The 22,197-nt window shown below is 40.9% G+C and overlaps 1 protein-coding gene across 6 annotated transcripts in view; it reads right to left on the minus strand.

Moving 5' to 3' along the window:
- unc5a (unc-5 netrin receptor A) overlaps positions 1–22,197 on the minus strand; it is a 111,453-nt gene that overhangs the window by 18,339 nt on the left and 70,917 nt on the right. For 4 of the 6 annotated variants that reach the window (XM_077733607.1, XM_077733605.1, XM_077733608.1 and 1 more), the window contains 6 exons: positions 18,170–18,400; positions 16,524–16,823; positions 13,955–14,042; positions 13,031–13,199; positions 10,631–10,864; positions 2,008–2,157 (listed from right to left, as the gene is read on the minus strand). In XM_077733607.1, the coding sequence (XP_077589733.1) occupies positions 2,008–2,157; positions 10,631–10,864; positions 13,031–13,199; positions 13,955–14,042; positions 16,524–16,823; positions 18,170–18,400 (1,172 nt within the window). The remainder of the gene's footprint in view (positions 1–2,007; positions 2,158–10,630; positions 10,865–13,030; positions 13,200–13,954; positions 14,043–16,523; positions 16,824–18,169; positions 18,401–22,197) is intronic. The other 2 variants (XM_077733610.1, XM_077733606.1) reach the window with 1 other exon arrangement.

The following is a 22,197-nucleotide window of genomic DNA, read 5'->3' on the forward strand; positions in this document are numbered from 1 at the left end:
TGTCCATAGCAGACACCTTTTTCTCCTACACAAAAACTTCAATTTGTACAGAACCCTAACTTCATCACAACCTATGAACCCACACCCAAAATCATAGTAGTACATAGAATATATCCCCTTTATGTGAATTTCTACAAGTGACAACAACTAACTACACACCATTTTTTTCTAATCCCAGAAAAAATAATTATTTACCAAGATTTATCCCAGATTCCCACCGTTAATTGCTTACTCAGGCGGCATCTAACCATCTTTTTCCCTCTTTTAAATGCATGCATAGTAAGTCCTTGCTATTCTCTGACAAAAAAGGCAGCCTGGCTACGTTTCATCGAACGCATTCAAGGCTGATAATTCTGACATCTTCTCTCGTTGCTCCATATTCATGCCTCGAGCGCGTCTCCCCAGAGATCATGAGGAACAAAAAAAGGAAATAATCAGGACGCTCTAACCCTTTCCTTCAGCATCCCTGTTAACTGCTGACAAGAACTGTTTAGGAGGGGCTGTGGGCCGCAGTACACACACGTGACCAACTAGAGGCACTGTTACCCAGCCAGCCAGATGGTGCAGGAAGCCAGGTGACAGACATACACTTAAGTATTGTTTGGGACCCGTGGGGGACGGAAAGCCTTTTTTCCCCCTCTGCACCGCTGTGGCGGAAACACATCAAAGTAAAGCAGGCTGAGTCCAGATGAAAATTTTGTTCTGGGTAAAATGCTAGCATGTTTGTGCTTGCTTGGCACATTGCGATTTTTCTCCGAAGGGACCCGGCCGGCCGGTGGTGCAGCTCCAACCTCCGACCAGAGCGTTTTCTAGTCCTCTTTGAAGTATTCTCAGTGGACTGCAGTGCTGAACACGTGGATGGCTCCCACCATGTGGATTGTGAGCTTCCAGATATTTATTTCCCATTCGATATTTGGAAGCTCCCTTAGTGGACGCAGCACTGGGGGCAATCAATGGACTCACAGCTTTGAGTTACTGCACTGGCTGAGCTATAACGTGGCTTAGTCAGTGAACATGCTTTCTAAGCATCGCACACTATGACAAATAGATCGTCCGATCACATCAAAAAAATAATACAAAAAGCCCAACTGTTTTGATCTCAAATATTTTCCTCTTATAGTAATTTTCACCTTCCTAACTCACACATTGACATCTAAAGAAGTTACAATTATTGTCTACAAACCGACAATAGAACTAGTGTTGCTACATATACTAGTCTTGATATTGATTAAAAAAGGGGAGCACTTGTGGGCCTTTCCAATCTGATGATAGACGTTCAATTATGTGGCATCCAATCATCCGTTTGCTGTGAGTATATCACAAGTACACGTACAATGCTTTTGAAGTGAGAGAAAGTCAATAACCTAGCCCAGTCAAAGGCAACGTGTTAAAAAAAAAAAGCCGAGATACATCCGCACCAATTATTTTATCACATGTCCAAGGCATTTTAAGTGGGAGGGTGGCAGCAAGTTAACTTATTTTTTGGGTTTCAATATCAGACAATCAGTTAAGTCATGTTTGACAAAGATGATCATATCAATGACTGTTAAATCAAGGGAGAAATTAAGTATTACAAATAAAACAATATCTATTTGAACAAAAAAGAGGTGGTATCAGTACATTATCGTCTTCGCCGTATGCCAGACTGATATCAAGAGTCTAAAAATTACATCTGTGTACCACTAATGAGCATAACCATGCTTACTTTTTGTTCATCATAGTACACAAGAGAAGCATCATTACCAGTAAACCGATCATTCAAACAATTACACATTTTGCAAGGGGTGTTCCATTGTTGTGCAGTTATTGTTTTATCCAAACAGACACGTCTATACCCTTAGCCCACGCTAACGATCACAAATGGCCCAGGTGAGTGCACTTGTTCATCTTGAATTCTACTACGAGGTGACCTTGAAAGGATTGTATACCCGCTTGCTCACGTGATGAAACGCTGAAATTCGAAACACGCATCTCTCTTGGCTCCAACTGAGCTACCCTGACACCCACCTGGTAGCCTGCTAGCAGCTTGCTCCTCCAGTGGGCTTGGGGCATGTCGTGGATGGACAGGCGCAGGTTGTGGTAGCTGTCTTTGAAGAGCAGGATGTGGGGTTCGTCAATCAGTCGACCGCCGAGCTGCCTCTCCATCTGCATCACCTCCTATTGGGACACAGGAGAGAAGAAGCTTTTTCGTTAAATCAGACGAGGAGCGATACTGCAAATATGGCAGAAAATATTTTCCAGACTCTCTTAAACTAATGAAAAGCACTTATTCCTGGGACACATAAGATAGCCGGCATATGGTAAATTGCTTCAAGCTGTTTTTGTTCACTGAGATGACGTTCACTGGGATTCATGCATGCAGAAAAGTTTAATTAAAATAATGAAGATTAAAGCCCCTCTAAACGTAGTGTCTGCATTTTAGCTCAGAGACATGAGAGCCACATGTGGCTTTCGAGCCATCGGTTCCCTACCCTTGCTCTAAAACGCCCTAACAAATCACAAACAATATGCCAGGTCCAAAAGATAAAGTACGAAAAAGAGGGAATCCACCTTACGGCACACAGTATGATCTTCCTTCCCCCTGTTCGTTTTTTTTCCCTTTAAATCACAGTGTAATTTCTCACAAAAGCTTCCAAAGTGTGGCAGATATCCCCATAGCTGTGTATTGTGGCTTTACCCGCAGAGACGTGCACACCCACACAAAGCAAAGTGTGACAACAGGCCACAGCAAATCCTAACACGAGAAGATAGGAGCTCTGCATGCAGCCACAGCGGGCGACACCCACTTGTCTACACAAAGCTTTAATGTCACCACAAGGTTGTTCCCTCCACCTCAGCGTGTGTGCCAACTCTTACGTACGTGCGAGGGGTTGTTTGCAGATTTCAGCATTAGCATGCACGCAACAGCCAAGCAGTACTAGTAGTAGCTACCTGGGTTGTGATAAAGGAAGAGTACAAGCCCATTAGTCACTAGCTCATTGTTCCCGCATGGCGAATCATCTTAATTTCCTTTTTTTTTGTGTTTTTGTGCCAGGAAAGATTTGTAAAGACATGTTGAATATTTTAATCTTGGCGGGTCATCGTCAAGGGATCATTTTTTCTCTCTCCTCCTGCCATCTAAATGACCATCTGTATAACGGGGTGATGTGCAAATGTGCAACCTTTCAAAATCATTCATCCAAGTCAGAAGCCTTGAAGACTACAATACTTAATAGACGTGCTAGTACTTCCCGTCAAATGGATCCTATTACGAAGAGTGAGCCGAATTCTAAAATTATGCATTTTTTAATTGCTCGGTGTCTGGCAGCAGAGGACAAATGTGAAAGACTTTCACGGGTTGCAACACAATTAGGTGTACTGGCGAGATCCAAAAGATCGAATATGAGAAAAGAATATTTCATTTATGCTGTCAATTTATGTCCCTTGGGTATGAATGCGTGCATGTGTGGTTGTTTGTTTGTTTTTTCTCTTTGTGCTCTGGGATTGGCTAGCAACCAATTCTCAATGTATTCCGCCTGTTGCCCATAATTAGCTGGGATGGTATGCACGAATACCCCGTGCCTGCGCGGGTTTTCTTGGGGTATTATGGTAAACTGGTATTGGGAGGAAAATAGGAGAAATTGTAATGGAATACCAACAATCTAAAAATAAGAATGCCAATTGCATGAAATCTAAACTATACACAAAAATAACTGATAGCATGACCTAACCTAAAAAAAAAGTATTTGCCTCAGGCAAAAAATAAAAGAACTCAAGCAAGAGAAAATAAATAGAAAAGGTCTGCGTGACCTTTGTAATAAAGGGTAATCAGATCTTTGCAAACAGCTCCTTTTGCTTTTGGAAAGTGATACAATTACTACACGGTTATCATATAAAATGTTCAGAGTCTAACATTTCTTCACAATTTTAGCTCAAAGATGAGCTAGAATCAACTATGTGAAAGCTACTGGGTTAAATATGAGAAAATAAAAGTCATATTTCATCCTGTGCGAAAGATCCTTATACGTCAATTTGAGCTAAGAAAGACCTTTAATAAATGTGTAGTTATAGTATATCTGCTATTGCTTGCCAAATGCCGAGTTCAGGTAGGCCATCATTTCAGTAAGGAAATGAATGGCAGTCATTTCTGTCAGTACAACAGCAATTTAATTTGCTGTCCTCTTTCCCAGCAACGAACTTGGCCTAATTCCAATTATAATATGGAAGCTATTAATTATATTTTCTGAATGCCTACCTGCTTTTATGATTGCATGTATGCTCTCGCTTAAATGAGTGCTTTTTAAGCTCAGCCTAGATCTGAATTTTCATGTTTGCTTTGTGCATTTCTAATTTCCCTGTTTGCCTGGCAGTCAATCGTCTTGTTAACACGGTTTGCATTCCCCTTTAAAATATCGCCTTGCTGGCAGCTCCTCTTTCGTCAAGAAAGACGTACGTGACCAAACACAGGTTCCACTGAGTCTTCTGACGACGCTAAGAAACAGAATCCCGAACAATTAATCTGAGGTCTAATGGCTAAATAACAGGGGGCAGAGTATCCTCCTAAGAATTAAAAGCCTGCTGCTATTACGCGCCTTGCGCAGACAAAGGCGCAATGAGGGCTTCCGGGAGGAGTCTGTTTAACACAGTTCTTAAACACCATTATTTGTCAAGCGAAATTAGCATTGCAAAACACAGCGAGCAGACTTTGATCAGGTCTCTGACCTATAGTTGGAGATCTATAGCCCTGTTAGCAAGAAAAGGAGGGCACGGAATGCCAATGGCGGCGTTATCAACATCTTGTTTACAGGACACATACTAATTCACCTGTCTAATGGCGTGTGTCAGGTACATGGCTGATACAGCTGGATTATCATCAAACATGGTTTAACATGTCACTCTGAAACGTGATTTTACTCAAGTACATTTCAGTCTTTTACATATTTTACCATGCCAACAGTAGAATGTCCCTTAAGTTTGCAGTAAGGGGCAATTAGTTGTTCTTTTTAGGGTCAACTATAAGAGTTTAAGGTCCTCACTATTCTTTTTGGGGGCTTTTACTAAGTAGGTTTCTAGTTATTAGCTACTGGTAAGTGTCATTAATGAAAACGTATGGGTTCAGGTCTCCTTGTAGCCAGTTGCTTATTAACTGTTAGTTAAGCTTTTAGTCAAAAAACATGAGTTAGGGGTTGTTAGTCACAAATTGTAAAACCTTAGAGGACAGTATTATTGTTTTCCCAGCAGCTTTCAGTTTTGTAAACTCTGTAAATAGAATAGTTGTTCTTTTTAGAAAATTAAAATAATTCATGGCAGTATAAGAAAATAAAGCTATCAAAACGGATGTAAATGTTCAGTTCTGCACTCAATTAGGTTTTGTGCAATATGCCTTTAAATGAATTCTTGAATGGGATGAGTGCTTCTTTTTGTACGATAACATAAAATATGGATTGCAAATGAATAGAAAAACGGAACCCTTTTCTAATTTAATGCTAACTTTATTACGGAACACGGTTCAGTGACGTGTTAGGCCTTGCTTTAATTATAATCCTGCAGCATCAACCATGCACTTGACACTCGCTATTGGTCAGCATGCAAAGACGGTGATTTATTAAAAATATTGTCTTGGTTTTTAAAGAAAATCACAATACAAAAATCTCCATAACAAGCGACGAACAACCCCACAATGGGCATGGTCATTCCAAAATACTGTGATAAGATATGAAGCTTCCTGGTCCTGAATCAATGACTACGATCAGACATTTAGATACGAACATATTTGTGAAAGAGTCAACATGGTGACAAGCAACCAACCCCATTCTCCTTTATGTCAAAAGTATTTGTGTGCAGGACCCAGCATATGCTCTAGCCTGAGAGAATAATAGCCGTCTTTACGCCCCATTATCCTGTTAACAAATGACACTGTGAGCGAGCTAATAAACGAGAAGCTAAATTTGACCGTATTATTAGCTCATTCTACAAGGAGGAAAACAAAGCAAGGCTTTAATTGGTTTATCAAATCACGCATTAATCACGAAAGCAGACTCCAATAAAGCTCCCGTCTACTCAAGATAAGACTGGTGGGCTCGTTTAAGTCACCCTGACCCCGCACAACCGTAGTGACATTAAAATGCACGAGATGGGCGGCGAGGTCACACATTGCCGTGGAAGCCGTCCTTTTGTTCTGACGGAATCTGATAGAAGGCCGGCCCGTGTGCCAGGACTACCAATTCTGGAATCAGACAGAGGTGAGACCACCCCCTGACATTCAATGAGGTTGGCTAAGGAGGGAGATGGAGTGAAAAGAGAAGAGAGACACAGGCAGCTTAACATTTGTGTCTCCGGGTCACTGGAGTGGCCAGCTTTAGCAGGAGAGATAACAGGATTACTGCAATCATGCCCAGAGTTTTCTATGACTTTAGCCCCCCACTCCCACCTCCCCCGTTTCATCCGACGCTCAACCTTCCCGTCATCCTCTTGGCTCGGACCAGAGCCGGGACCGAGATGGACTGGGGCCTGAGTCCGTTGGGGGACGAGACACTCATACAGCTAATCTCTTCAGGCTGGCGCTGACAGAAAGAGGTTAGCGGCTGCGGCAAAGTCTCTCTCGCAGCACGCTGGCATAAAGGCCGGCTCCAAACAAATCAAGGGTATATGTACCAGGGCACGCTGGCTTGAAAGCTTGGGATTAAAATATTTTGCACTTTCCTTGCAGCAAGCACTTTCAAATGATGCCTGTTTTGTTTTGCGTCCTAACCTAACAAACTCAGACGGATTAGGAGCAGCGTTTGATCAGTTAGTTAGTCAAGCTTACGCATCAGTGAAAGGGGGACAAACAGTCAGGCTTTAAACTTTAAATCCTGGCCTTGCCCGTCTCGAAGAATCCTGGTGGTGCGCCATTTTCTTCGTTTTCATTTCAAATGCATGTGTAGCTTCTGGAAGAGCCTGACAAGGTGGCTTCCATAAATCAGTGTTTGTCAGTGGAATGTGACAGCCTTTTCCTCTCATCAGTCTGAGCTGCGCTACAGTCAACACTGACTAATAACTACAAATACAAGGGACTTGCCTGCTCGCTTATAAATGTTCTGCTAGCGAGGAATCATGCGTTCAGCCTGATAAATAACAGCGTACTTCAACACTATGAGATTACATAAAAACAAATAGCTCAGCTGCTCTTGCATTTAGTTTTCGATGGACAACATCTACACAAAAACGGCACATCTCACACAAGGCGGGGGGGAACTATCACTTTTTAACGCTCAACCAGAGAGGAAATTACAGCAAAATCGTTTCCATGGAAAAAGGAAGAAGAAAATCACTACTGGAGGTCAAAACTGTACAAAAGAGTGCATGATCCACCAGTTAAGGACATCTGTTAGACAACCATTTTTTTTCACTGGAGCATACATTTTTACGATCTCAAGACAATGAGGCAATGAGCAGAGAACATTAAACTCATTACATGAATATTGATTAAAGTGTAAATTCTGAGAATTAAAATGAGAGTTCACGCGAATGTCTATAAAAAATACACTCTGCAACGACTCCAATTATGACCTAAGCAAGATGAGATGTTGTGTGTCAATTAAAGACAAAAAGACTCTCTCATTGGATAATGGTTGACAAAAAACTGTAGGATGTAGTATGGGAAATAGCTACTACTGTATTGTTCCAGTCTCACTTTCCTCAGTAGAAAACTCAGGGACAATCTAAACTAGTTTACCTACCTAAGGGTTTAATGGAACCATACCACACATTGTTCATTTAACAATGCAGCTCATCACTAACAGAGATTATTTTATAATAGACTGAAATTCCAGATAATCATGACTCCAGGATATATTGTTCAACGGGAGTCCTGTTGGTAAAGCACCATCTGCTTGTTTTGGATAGTCAATACTTATGAGGGATAAACACAAGTAGAATGCTAAAAAGTACATTGCCTTGAGTCAGTCGTTTAAATATAAATTTGCCAGGAAAAATGTTAAGAATACATTTGGGACATTTGGTTTCCCATCACAATTATGTGATGTCAGGCTGTAAATATCAGAGCTAAATATATAGGTATAAAATAAAGCAGGTGGCAGCTTAATTGGAAGCCGGTTGGAGGTCTTGCTCAGTAATGCATAGGTAGGAGGTTCACTGCAGGTGTTTCATGGATGGTGAGATGGCATAACATCAGTGATTCTCACCTACAGGGTAAGCAGAGATGAGGCCAGACTCACACCACTCATGCCACTTTTGTTGCCACGCCAGCCTTGGCCAGGCCCATCAAGAGCGGGACACTTATAAAATATTAAATTCATCGGTCTCAGTGGAGACCAGCCACCGTACGTAGCTCGTCAGACAGAAATGTCATTGCCTTCCCACAGCCACACTCAGAATCAAAGACAATAAAATTGCTTCTAATGTGCTATGACTGGGAGATGAAAGATTGCATGGTACGGCGGCAGGCCCGCATGTACAGGATGTATGGATGCGGGAGTATTTATCGCGGCACTGATGTGGGCTTGTCAGAGCAGCCGGCGAGTAGATTTGAGCGGAAATGTCAAGCCTCTCTTTTCATTCTATTGCTCTTCCTGTCACAGAATAGACAGACAGCGGCAAAGGCAGAGCGTCTCTTTGCCAGCTGTTCTCTTCTGTCATCGCCGGGTACGTGCTGCTTAATGACTGGGAAGTTGCCTTCCTGCGTGGAAAACAAGGTGCAGAGCCTTGGCAGAGACGGAAAATGCTGTAATTTCACTCACATATTGATGGGGCCGAGCTTGTCACATTCAGCAATCTCAGTGAACCCCTTGCAACTCTAGCACCGATTTGCAAAACATTTAACAGCAGCGGTGGTAGTCTAATCAAAAATGGTGCATTTTAAAGACAGTGATTAGTGATTAGGCTGAACTCTCCAGAGAGGTTTAAGCTCCCCCTCAAAGTGCTTAATGTACTTGCTAAATGAACTGCTCCCTCCATAATAGCATCAAAAGCGGTGTGAAGTCGTGATTACCAAACAGTGTGGGCCACATTCTAAATCACTCACTAAAAAGCAGAGAACCCTGGAGATGCTGTGGCTTACCACAGGGCCAGGTTGTGTGAGAGACGGCGAGCTAATGCACTCAAAGGTGTCGGGGGAGCCCAGAACAAGTGGTGGAGTGGATTCTGCATGCTCCCGTGTCCTTTTCCTGCCTCCGAGAAGTTGAGAAAGAAACGGGCAGATGCAGAGAAACAAAAAGACGGGAAAAGTTTCCACCATGCAGTGATTTTCCCACACAGGGTGTTGGAGGTCAATTCAACAGTCAGACTGCAGGCGAAAAGAATGGTGAGTTGTATGCAAAAAGGACCTTATCGTGACTGCTGCTTTGATAGCATGCAAAGTCAACGCAACCTCTATGTGGTGCAGCTTCCAAAGTACCACATTGGGTATTATATATACATATATATATATATATATATATTTTTTTTTTTTTGCAAAGCGTGTGGAATATGCAAAGTGCCTAAAAATGTCCACACCATTGGTACAATGTCATACTCAACGTGGCATTGTTTGACTGAACTTTCCCAGCAGTCACACACAGGCATCCCAAAAGTTTCCAGTCATTTCCACCCTTCAGTTCATACGTGCACTCGACTCTCATCAACTTCAGCCTACCGAGCCCTCATCTTTCTCCCCCCCTTGTTTACTCAGATTTCAGCAGAAGAGGTCATGTGGACAATGAGGTCGTCCATTACAGCCAGCAGAAGTGGACTTGAGTGGAAAATGGTGCTTGTGGCTGTGGGTGGCGTTAGATGAAGAGGACTGCCGGTAGAGCAAATATGGAGGTTGCTGGGAGAAGGCTGGGACTGGCTCTCCTTTTAATTTCCTAATTAACCATGCAAATGAAATCTTAACCGACTACTCAGAGGGAGCCCCAGGGGGGTAGAAAGGCATTAGCACTTGATTATACCACGTCCATGCGGAAGGCAGGATCGAGAGGAGAAATACGGCACTGAACAAAGTGAGGCAAAACATGTTAGCCTGCAGCAGCTGAGCACCACCAGCCGTGTACACATATACTATACCCAACTGTACACCCAACCATGGACTGTACACTGTCATTAACTAGGACTATAAGCATCGTTTCACATCCACAACTCACATACTGGTTTCCTCTATTCTGTCTAATGTATTCTATTCTAGCAAGCTGAAAGACAATATCATAACAAGAAATGCATGGTCACAGACAATCACAATGTGACTCAACGGGTTACTATTTATGATTCTCTATAGGTTCTGTAATACGGAAAAACAATCTGGTCTTAATAATTGGATTTGAAAACCTTCTATTGTTTTTCATGCATTATTGATTCACTTATTTTTTATTTGTTTTTTTACATCACATAGAGAGCACTAACCATGGGTATGCCCTAACAATATAATGCGACAATATGTGAGGTGTATAATTAAATGTAATGTTAAAAGTTGTAAAATTGTTGACTGTTTAGAACACTACATACTGATAAAACAACCATGTACGTGCGACGTGACACTCAAATACTATTACCTAAAAATAACACCATTAAGTAATAATATTGAATCAATTTCTTTAAATGAAAAGACACCTGTTTTCATTTTTTTAACAGTTTGTGTCTTCCAATAAAATCTGTAAATAATTCATTAGGATCGTACCTTAAAGACATCCTGCGTGTCGTCAATGCAGTAGATCCTGATGTTGTACTCAAGCGTAGAGCAGTAGGCATCAGAAAAGAGCACTAGCCTCAGGCGCTTGGCAGCACCCATGTGTAGAGACTCTCCCACCAAGGCAAAGGTGCCCAGCTGCTCTGAAAACAGCTGGCATGTCTCGGCCTCCAGCTGGCAGTAATAGGGATCCGACACCAACTCCTCACCCATCAGTAGGACGTCCTGTAGAAGGTGAAGATCAAGTCAAGTTTATTTCTATAGCCCTGAATCATCAAAAGATCTCAAAGAACCAGATTACAGTTGTACCTCTACTTACAAGCGTCGCTACAGATGAAATATTCAGGATATGAATGTTCATCATGTATTCTAAATACTTAAATTTGGTGATGTTCAATAAACTAGAGGAATGGGATGAGTGTGCTTAACTGAATTGTATTTAGAACTTTACATAGTAATTATTTTTACCAAGTCAAATGTATTTATAGTAGATAGCTCTCAATTACAAAATAGTTTTAATGGGCTTCAAAGGCTAGAAGTTGACCAGGAACAATGCCATCTCATGATGTCAAATGATTATTTTCAATTGTGTCATACATTTTATTTAGACAAAATAATAGTAGTTAGTAGAAGTAGAAAATGGTGCTCCACCTTCTCATTTCATTCAAATAACAAATTCCTGGAATTTTAACCCTGCCCAATAGACTTTATAGCAGGGGTTTCAAAATACATACATATTTTCACCAATTTGGTGTCTTAAAAGTGGAATCATTTGATTGGCGTCAGGTGCTGATAATTTCAGAAGAAACCTCATTTATTCAACTGTCAGTTGGAACAAAATCCTGCACCCATTGCGGCCCTTTGTGCAATAGTTTGGACACCCCTGCTTTATAGATTGACTGTGCAAGCTGCGGTCTACAATGAGGCAAGGATATAATTTGTACTGCTCTTTGTTGCCTCAAATGCCCCTCCGGGTGCATTCACTCAAGATCAAGACGCACCTTCTATAGAAGCACCATCAATTCACTTAATAATGCATGGATGAGCTGCTTCATTGATATGAAAGGAGACAGAAATGGATTCCAGGCAAGAACAGATGATTCAAGCAAAATAAGGTTTGGTTAATATTGGATTATTGACCATTTTGGGGGTTTTGTAAAGGGAGATGAAAACAACTTTTTAGATATTGTTCAGAATGGCTTTATTGCCATGGAAAGGAATGATCAAAAATAGATTACAGCTCTGAAAGAATGATATGGTAGTTGTTTTGTAATGAGAAAGATGACAAGTTTGAAAATGTTAAAGTGGCAGATGAATATCTCTAGAAATAATGATAGGAGACTTATTTTTTGTATTTTTTTATCAGCTATCAGGACTAGTTTTATGATTCCACATTGCTCCCTATGCTAATTTGATGGGCACAAATTGGACTCGAGGTGACAATGTTTTCTCTGGAAACTCCATCACGCCACTTGACTGTCTCTTCTCATTGGCCACATCAAGCCGAAGTGAGCATTATGGCTGCCAAACTATTTGATCTATGGAACCGCACACCATCCAAATCGATGATGGAATTAGTATTGACTCCATTCATTTGCTTTGCCACCACAATAGAGTCTCACTTTTTCATCATCTTAATATTTCCTGGAGGTGTGGGATGGCTCAATTACGCTACTGAGTGCTCACTCGAAGAGCAATTCATTTCCCTTCCGCCTGCTCCAGGATCCATTTCCTCTATCTATCTCTAGTCTTCCTTTAAAACGCTGACACGACACTCTCCTTTCTTTTTCTACGTTCCTCCATTGCCGGTCATACATTTCAGCTAATTTAGGTTAGATTGATGATCAAAAGTGGAGGTCAAACGCCCCCCTCAGACAAATCAATCCGAGACGGACCAATGCCCTCAAATGCTGCGAGCGTAAAAATTATTAATGCACGATATTGAAAATCAGAGAAGACCTCCTAATACCTCAAAGCCCCTCAGCTGTCTTTCCCATCTCTAAATCTATTGCGATGGCCCTAAAGCCTCAAACCATGAAACTACCCGTGTTTGTAGACGCTCTAATGTTCTCGTCAACCTTTTCCTCCAATTTCAAATTTAATGGCTAGAAACACTGGGAGGGACCTCCGCCTCCAACTGTAATTACAAGCAGAAATAGCAAAGAAGCACTGAAAGTACTTTGAAATAAGGAATTTCAGAGAAACATGTTGCCTGGCAACTATTGAGCCGGAGAACGGCCTTTTGTTCAGATACAACAAGAAAAACTTTCTTGTGGTCAAGTGCTAGGCCTGAATAGAGCGCCACCGCAGCCGGTACCAAAAGATCGCATTAAATTCTCTGTGGTGTATTCCAAAGAAGGATCAATGGTTGGCATTATTGTGTCAGTTTACCTCCCAAGCGCCCTCGTAGGTCTGTTTCTTGAGGCGGATGGCCCAGTTATCTAGACATGCGTCGGAGCAGTGGTCCATGCTCAGGATAACGGGCCGACTCAGGACCACCCCAGGGGGTCCACAACTCACAACAGGACTGAGCAGGGTTTGGCAGCCAGCCAGGGGTAACCTATGTCACGACAAAGAAGCACATGAAACATAATAAAGAGTTTTTATTTGAGTTATTAATGTGATGTAATGGGCTCCTAAGGTGTGCATGTGAGATTGTCAACTTTGGAAATTAGTTGGATGTTTAAATGTCTGGCAGGAATAGGAGAGAATGTCGCACAATCTAGATGAGTAAATAGATTAACAACAATCTTGACAAAAAATAGAGTTACAGGCTACATTCCCACTGCATTTAATTACTCTGTAGTATGAAATTTATCAGTATGCATCCAACCAACATATCATCAGGAGAAAAACGTCATCAATGTCCAACAAAGACAACAGTGACCAAACAATGGCGGCTAAAGTCCCAGAAAATACATTTTCCTTCTTGATTCCATACGAGAAGCTATAATGTTATTACATAACATTTTAACATTAGTTCCGATAACTATAGCCCAAACAACATAACATGTATATATATATGTTTATCTCTGATTGAACTCCCTTTTAAAAAACTATTTCAACTCTGTCTTTTCACTTTTGAACAACCCAATCAACAGTGGATTATAAAGGTTTGTCCCCAGAGTATAAAATGCAGGCCAAGCCTAACTGTGAAAGACAGTGCGGATTATATAGTCTGGAACTGTCAGTTCAGTACATTACTTGAATAATTTGCAGTATATCCCTCCTATACAGATGTGGCGTGAACTGTATAATATTTTCCCGGCGGAACAGTGGGATATCAAAACAAACAGGAGTGCTTAAGAGACCCACCTTAAATCTTCCTTCTTCTGAACCGTGAGATAAATCTCATAGATCTTGCCTCTGGGGATAGCCTCTGGAGGAATGAGCAGACTGATTCCTAATGCAAATAACAAAAGGAAGAGAGTGGCGCAGTGAGAAGAAGGGACCTCATTTGTTCAGCCAGAACAGCGCTTTTGTCATCTTGCAAAGACGGGAAATCTTCGACCAAACTGTGCACCCCCGGGAAGAGAAAAAAACAAATCTATGGTGAAGGTCACACGCAGTTTGAAGCAAATCTCTGCATCGGCAGCAGAGGTGCCGGGCGTCTAATGTGGTTGACAATTAGCAGAGACGAAAGTGTGCAGTGCATTGCAGTTTTAATGTGTTCTGTTTGCCTCAAAGTAGATAATTGAGACCAAGGACTACAATACTCTGGGAAAATCTGTGCATCCCCACGAGAGAGGTAATGCACCTTAGAGGAAAAAGAAAGTGCCGGTGAGGCCGTTTGAGTATTGTGGCATTGTGAAGCCACAATTACCCACTTAGAAATCTATTTAAAGCGCCGTACAAAATTATGACAAGAGTGTGAGATTTACAAAAAGGCTTATCTGTTGAATCAGGTGAGTTTGCTTTAAATGCTCTCAGTTCTGGGAGAATCTATAAACCCCCACGCGCCTCAGCTAAATGAGCTCGAGGCAAAAATAGGTTGAAGAATTACGCGGCTCTGCACTGACTCAATACCTGCAGGTGGAAATTGTGTTTCTGTGTCTCAAGGAGATGATGCATTGGATAGCCTCCATGGTTATAAGTTAACCCATGCATAAAACATTGAATGAAAACAAGAGCACTTGGAGCAATGATTTCCACAAACTCTTGAAAATATGTCACCAATAGGACCAATAAGTGACCATCTTAAGCGATGCAATTTCATGCATTTTATGAAGGTGAGGGTTACATGAGTTCTAGATGGCGGTCAATTAATGTTGATACCATATCTATAATTAAAGTGACTCAAACAGTACTAGCATTGGCAGACAACAAAAAATAGATTTTGTTAGTAGTAATGTTAAAATCCACGTGGTTGTGTTTTTTCGCACTTAGATTTAACAACATCAAAAAAACTAAACAAAAAGGCATACTGAGATTTTAAGAATGGACATAAAAATCACAGGACCAATTAATTACTCTAAAAAAAATTTGTTGTGCTGTTGGTTGGTGATTAAATACCAACTTAGGATGAACAAATTAAATATTACAGATGTGCCATTGTCGGTGATAGTAAAACATCAAAAAAGCTAAATTTTAAGAAGGTGAAAAAAATTAAAATAAATTAATAATTCTAGCAAAGGCAGAGTAAGTGGAAAATTTTAAATTAGTCCAGGAAATCATTAGCGCAATAGGCCTGTGCATCAGCACACACTTTAGACATCAGTGGGTGATTCACCAGGCTTTGTCATGACTGAAGGACCTAATCGATATAATTCGTTCTTTGTGTTATTCTTGAAGTCTCACAGACTACTGTCCATTTGGTACAATTCTACTATAAAGGTGAATGTTTGTGAGTCTGCTTGGATAATGGACTAATCACGGTCTGCAGAGTTTTGTTTTGCCTTTAATAGTTGCAATTAAGGATAAAAGATCAAGAAAAGTGTGTAAGTAAAAGAAACAAGTACAGTTTCAGAGGCAAATGATCTCTATCAGTAGATAAATTGACAATAACCATCCATTTTATGTGGCACTTATCCTAATTAGTGTCACTGTTGAGCTTATTTGTTACAGCCGCAATGGTTCGCAAGCCAATTTCATGACATACAAACACTTTCAATCATTATGCTTTTCTTGAGGTCCCTTTATGTATTATTCCATAGAGGGAAGAAACACTGTTACCAGATCAAAAGACATCCTTCCACCTGAATATCTTATTGTTAAGATAGTCATTTTCCATGTGGACCAGAAGAAAAAGCACTGTAATAATACAGTTGGGTTGCTGTGGTGACACGTCACCTGCTAATGTGAATTGAAGTCGCCATGGTGACTAGGTGGAAAATGGTCTCACCAGACCACACGCATCTCTGTTCTCAGAATAACAATGCCCCTTTGAGGAGTTTTTCTTTATATTAGGGCACCCGGGCTGAACTATGTTTTCATTAATTTAAAATGATTTGTATGTGATGGGGAAACATCAACTGAATATAATGAACTCTTACTTAAATCCTAATGTATTTTGATCAGAACAAACCTGTCTGGTGGAATTAGTCATTTTAGTTGTTCTGAAATTTAGAGTTCATGAGTTTCCACATTAGTTTCTTGTGAAATCAGCATATGCTGTAATTTAAATACTTCCCAATGTTCTAGTTTTATTAATGTCAATGTCATGACTGAGAGTGCACCCTTGGGTGCCTATATCCTTGACCACCTGCTGGGGAATTCAAATTCTTAACTAACGAGCCATTTCGACTTTAACATTAACGGGTAATTTTGAATCCTAAGTCACTTCTGCTGAGCACCAGGCACATGCTTTTTTTTAACCCCCAAAGAAAAAAACTGTACCGTGACATCAATGTACAGAAAATAGTAACAAAGTAAAAGATCAACTCACCAGTGTTGGGAATTGTCAGCCTTCCGCCCAGGAAGTTGAAGGTCCCATAAGAAGTGTTGGCTACATCACGGGACAATGTTTTAAAGTAGCTCTGAGTGGACAGCCTGCTCACAAAGTCCGAGGGGTCCGAATTTAGTTTTCCATTGTGCAGCGTGTGCGACCCCTTTGGAAGCGGGTCCAGCAGAGGCCCATTGGTCATGGAAAATTTGCCTGGACCATCGTGTCGGGACCGTAGCGTGCCCTGGTAGCTGGTGGTGGTAGTCGTTAGATCGGGCTGGATGGTGAGCAAATGAGAATTCTCTGTTTTGATGATAAAACATGGAGAGAGAAAACAATGGGTGGTGAAAAAGGAGGTGATAGCTCACACAGACAGATCTCACACACTCTATTGCTGTCACAACACTAAGAAAACTGACAGAAAAACAGGAAAGCCATATTGCACTGAGATAGACACGCTCTCGACAATACCAGCTAGAAGGTCTAGGTGCCTGCTCCTTCTGTATATCACTTTAGTACCCCAAAAACAACAACAAATATGTCGAGAAGATTCTTTTTCATACCAATTCATATATCCCAGAGCCCAATTTTCTCTCTTTCTATCCAAATCAGACAATTGCATTTCTATTAAACCTGATGAAAACCTCACAGGCACAAACAAACAATGAGGAAAAACTAGATTCGATTCTTGACAATGAGGTGATGGCAAAACACGAGGTCAACTTAATTAATAAACAAACATACATTCACCACCACAGCCACATTTCCCTTCAACTGAATGAACCACTTGAAAAACATCCACCTGTGGAAGCCACATTTTCAACAAGCAATACAGTTAAGTTGATCTTGCCATTGTACTGGTTGGTATTGTAAATCTTTGATCTCGCTGAAGTGCAGGTATAATTTGGAAGTAGCAGCAACACTCATGTTAAGATGTGTGACGTCAGATGCACTTTGTAAAATTGAATTCTGTACTGTTAACATAAATTTACACTACAGGGTTCAAATGACACTATTCCATCTTATTTTTCTCACAAATACGTCATTGCAGTGTAATCAATGCTGCACGGAATTGGATATCCTCAGATTCAAGCCTTGATCAAGCATATGCTGTCCATAAAACTCACTGTTGCAAAAAGTGTCCCGATACTGCCTCATTGCAAAGGGGATTTGAGCTCAATGCCATAAGAGTCCTGTGGTAAATCAAAGCTACAATGCTTCATTTGATACGCTAAAGATTTGACAACCTTTTCACCAAGTTAAAGAAGTCACGTGTTTTTTTTTGGTGTACTGTCAAAACAAGTGGATCGCCAGATATTTAGGAACAATCAGATTTGAGGGGGAAAAATGTTCTTAAAATAATTTAGTAGGAGTAAATAAGTATCAATTGAAAGCATGTTCTTTTAAAAAAAAATCATCTAAATTGAGCTCAACGGTTATTTGAAAAGTCAGAAAACATGTAACCCTTATAATTTCAGCCAAATTCAAATTTAGATAAGGGACCAAATTATTATTTTTTACTTGTGTCAACCAAACTGAATTGAACGGTGAAAACGTGGCCTAAGACTACATATCAATGAGCGCGGTACTGTCACAGCCACTGAAGGATGGACGCACAGACGAGAGTAAAACAAAGAGTAGTGTCCTACTGCTGTGGGTGAGGGGCCTGCGTGGCCGCGGTGCCCACACACCTGGCTTGCTGGGCTTGATGCCCATCGGCTGGAAGCCAGTAGTGAGGATAGATGAGTCGGCCACGTCGGCATCCAGACCGGCCTTCTTGCGCCGGTAGACCAGGACCAGGATGATGAGTAGCAAGGTCAGACACAAAGCCACCGCCACCATTCCCACGTAGAGTGCTACGTCCTCTGCTCTGCCCGCAGCTAAGAGAACAACAACAGAAGAAGTCCCAAGATTTATTCACAAGCAAAAACACTCCCTTAAGTGTAACACAGAAATATTGGTAGGCTCTTGCAATGAGTTTTATTACCTGCTGTGTAAAGGTCTCAATTCGTTTAATCGAATAAAATCAGTTATGGCATTTATTGCTTTAACGCTGCTTGACATCCCTGAAGGTTTTACAGAGAGTTAAGAGAATGCATTAGCAAATATTATACAAGCGCCCTGATATGAATGGCTCGACTTGTATTTAAATTTGCAGACAATTCAAAAGAATACAGGTTCTCCTTTTCTTCTTCCCCTCATTCCTAACCTGGATAAATATTCATGTATTCTTTCTTTGTATTTTTCTCTCAAAAGACAACACCTCCAGGAGAGGAAGTGAATTTGCCTATGAGATTTAGTGCTTGCCTCTAGAAACGAATGGTAACCGAGTGTACAATATGGAAATCATAACTGCACGCAGACAAACAGTCATATATTAGTGTGGGCCTTCGGTAAGAGAATGGGATTTGAAATGGATGTCTTTTAAGAACTACAGGTGATCATGGCGGGGGAGGAAGATGTTCTCAGGGTTTGTGGAGGACATTGTCCCAAGGATCCAAAATGTAATGTCCAAGTATGTAGACGCCAGGTATTTATGAGGCAGTTTTTTTTTTAGATGACCAAAAATAGTCTTCAATGGTACTTTCCTTCTCAATTGACTCTAAATGAATAATTTAATGAAATAGAAGTGCTGACTAAAATGTAAATGTGTAATAGCATCGTGAGCTCTGTTTAATTTGATTGTATGAGCATGCTTCTAATCATTATAAACTGAGGCCAAGATTAATGTTTAATGCTTACCCATTCATCATCAGAGGCAAGGAGATTGATGGAGATGAAACATACTGATGTTAAAATTTATTACTTTTTGTACATAGACATTCTACCGAGATTTAACGTACACAAACAACAAGCAGTGATTCATGTATTATCGCGATAAAGGCAACGTTTCATAATACAAAAACCAGAATGAGAAAAGACAACACTGACTTAATGTAGCTCAGTCTGTTCCCCTACAGTACCTTATCTCTGGATGCAGCAGCATTACACACCACTTTCCTAATCCCACAGGGAATAAGCAATGTGCTTTAACCGAAACAAAGCTAGCTAAACTTCTCACTTCCTTCAGCGAAGTATCCAAAAAAGGGAAAAGACTCACATTAAACCGTCCAAATCCAATACCTTGGTTGAGTCAAAGGTCAGGGAAAAGGCAATACGGTGGTATTTGGACTTGGTAATGCTGAAGTCCACAGAGAGATGAGCAGACACCATAGAGTTAGTGCTTGTCAGCTAACTACTAAATGAGTAAATACTCTCAAGATGGCTGCTTTTCTGTTTACTTATTAAGGGCAAACTGGAGGACATCAAGCAAAGATCCCGATCTTCTGCACGTACTATTCTGAAGGCAAACTAATTCTGTCAATCAGGTATGGCTCTTTGGCCTTCCTTGTGCATTTTGTTAGAATGTAAGCGCCATTATCGGGGGCATCGCAGAGTGAAGTTTTATCTGGCCCGCCAGGTGTCACCGCCAAGCAATGCCGATGCTCACTTACAATCCGACTAGAATCTGCACTCAGCTCCCGTTGGCGCCGCTCATTGATTTTGCTGATGCCAGTCAATAACAAAGAGGGCATTTATCACACTTTAATTGACATAGTTAATCAGGCTATATAATTGGATGGGCTTTATGTTCACCCAAACATGCACCTCCAAAGTCACGTTCACGTATTTATGTCACTCGATCATTCAATGCTACTTCATCTAATTGCTACCACAGAACTTTTTGATTGGATGTGCGTGACCTCACTTTATGATGGATGTCCATCTGTGAAGAGTTTGAAAAGACCTCAGGCCAATCATTGCACTTTAAGCTCAGCAGTATGGACAGGCTGCTTCAAAATTCCTAGTTGGAGATAGGATCATAATTCATTTTGTCAGTGGCCACGAAGCATAATTTTTAGTCTCTTGTGGCATTGGCAGCGGCACCTGTTCGGCCCTCTCTCGATAGGATGGATAAAAAAAACTTTGCAGGCCTCTGCGCCTCTTCCCAGGGTATTTATCATGAGCCCTGGGAATATATTTCATCCCATGGCCATTCCTAGTCACTTCGCTGAAGATGAATCACACTAGAGTTCTTCAGGTCAGGGATATGTGGCTAGTAAAACTCTCAAAGTGAACGTGACCATTACTATCGTCACAATACACTCATCCTATCCCTCAGCAAAGCTCCGGTGAAATATGGGCCGGACCAAACGGTCATCCATTTTTCATGCCACTGCTGACCCTGCACTGACAAACAAAATCAAGACAAAAACATCGGAATGCTGCGCCAGGATATTAAACCTCAAAGCAAAGTGAATTTTGTGAGTCAGATTTTATCAGTCAAAACAGGATTTTGCAGCAAATCAAGTTGATCCCCCGTCATCATGATTGTGCAGCTGGAATTTTGTTTTTACAACATCCTAATGTCCCATGATTCACGTTGTGCCCTTCGCCACCACTTTGTCATTTTCTTGCACAGTGCCAATGTCTTTATCATTTGCAGAATGTGCTTACAGTTCCATTATGTTACTGTTTTATGAAAAGGATGCTACTTAGGTCAGGTCTGATTGTTTTTGAGAATTGACACACATAACTTATTAGATCACATATCCATTCGACTGCACCACCCAAAAGAATAACCTCATTTTAAACAAGCCTTCTGTCTAAATGAGATGTACGCAAGCTCCTCTGTCAAAGGACATTCTTTTTCTGAAGTATGCTAAAATCACTCAGCAGTTTTAATGTTGGATTATAATACATGAGAATGGGGATGTATCTAGGAGCGAGTTTTCCCACTCAGCTAATGACATGAAGAATAGCCAAAACTCCCTATTTGGCTTAGTAACATACTTCACACTGTTATTGCAAATGGAAGGCTCACATTTAAAAGGGACCGCATGTAAGCTTGCACTTTTAACATTCATTAAATGTCATTAAAATTTCAATAGACTTTGAGGAAATATTTGGGGCGCATTCTAACACCGTTCTTTGACATTTTCCCCATTTTAAAAGTGGATGCTCAGCATGAGTTGGTTGTTATTATTTTGGTTCTGCATTGACAACATTTCCTGCACTCCACCCCAGCCAATTACGAGATTATTTCTTTGTCTTCAATCCAAAGGATTGTTTCGTGCTATGTGAACTGAGATTGCAGTTAGAATTAAAATTGCCATATACCAATAGAGCAAAATTACTATGATGTGAAATAAGTCATGACAAATTCAGAAAATTCAAAACACATCAGAAATGCATCGGTCTATTTATCGAAAAAGTAAAAGATGAGTTTGACAACACTGACCTAATAAAACATTTAGTTAAACCAGATTGGTCCTATTTTGTGGCCAATGTCAATACAGCCTCCTTGCATGCATTTACATTAGAAACAATGACTGCACATCTTTGTGTACAATGGCTTTGCATCTCTGGAGAAGAGCATGCTGACCTTTGATGATTGACCGTGTGATGCGTCTTGGTTCAGAGCCGCAGTCTTGGCTATGGTTGAAACTTGAGACGTGCACATGCATGCGCAAAGACTCTAGACACAAGGGGCTTATGCATATGCAACCCACGTCTACAAGTGCCCTATGAAGCGCCCTGCATGTAAACTGCCCATCCGATTTTCACTAATCAACGCGAGGTAATTCATTCAGTTTACCCATCCGCTTGCCCGTGTCAATTAAATCCCCATTAAAAA

Source organism: Stigmatopora nigra, chromosome 14 (genome assembly GCF_051989575.1).
Source record: "Stigmatopora nigra isolate UIUO_SnigA chromosome 14, RoL_Snig_1.1, whole genome shotgun sequence".
Classification (NCBI taxonomy): domain Eukaryota; kingdom Metazoa; phylum Chordata; class Actinopteri; order Syngnathiformes; family Syngnathidae; genus Stigmatopora; species Stigmatopora nigra.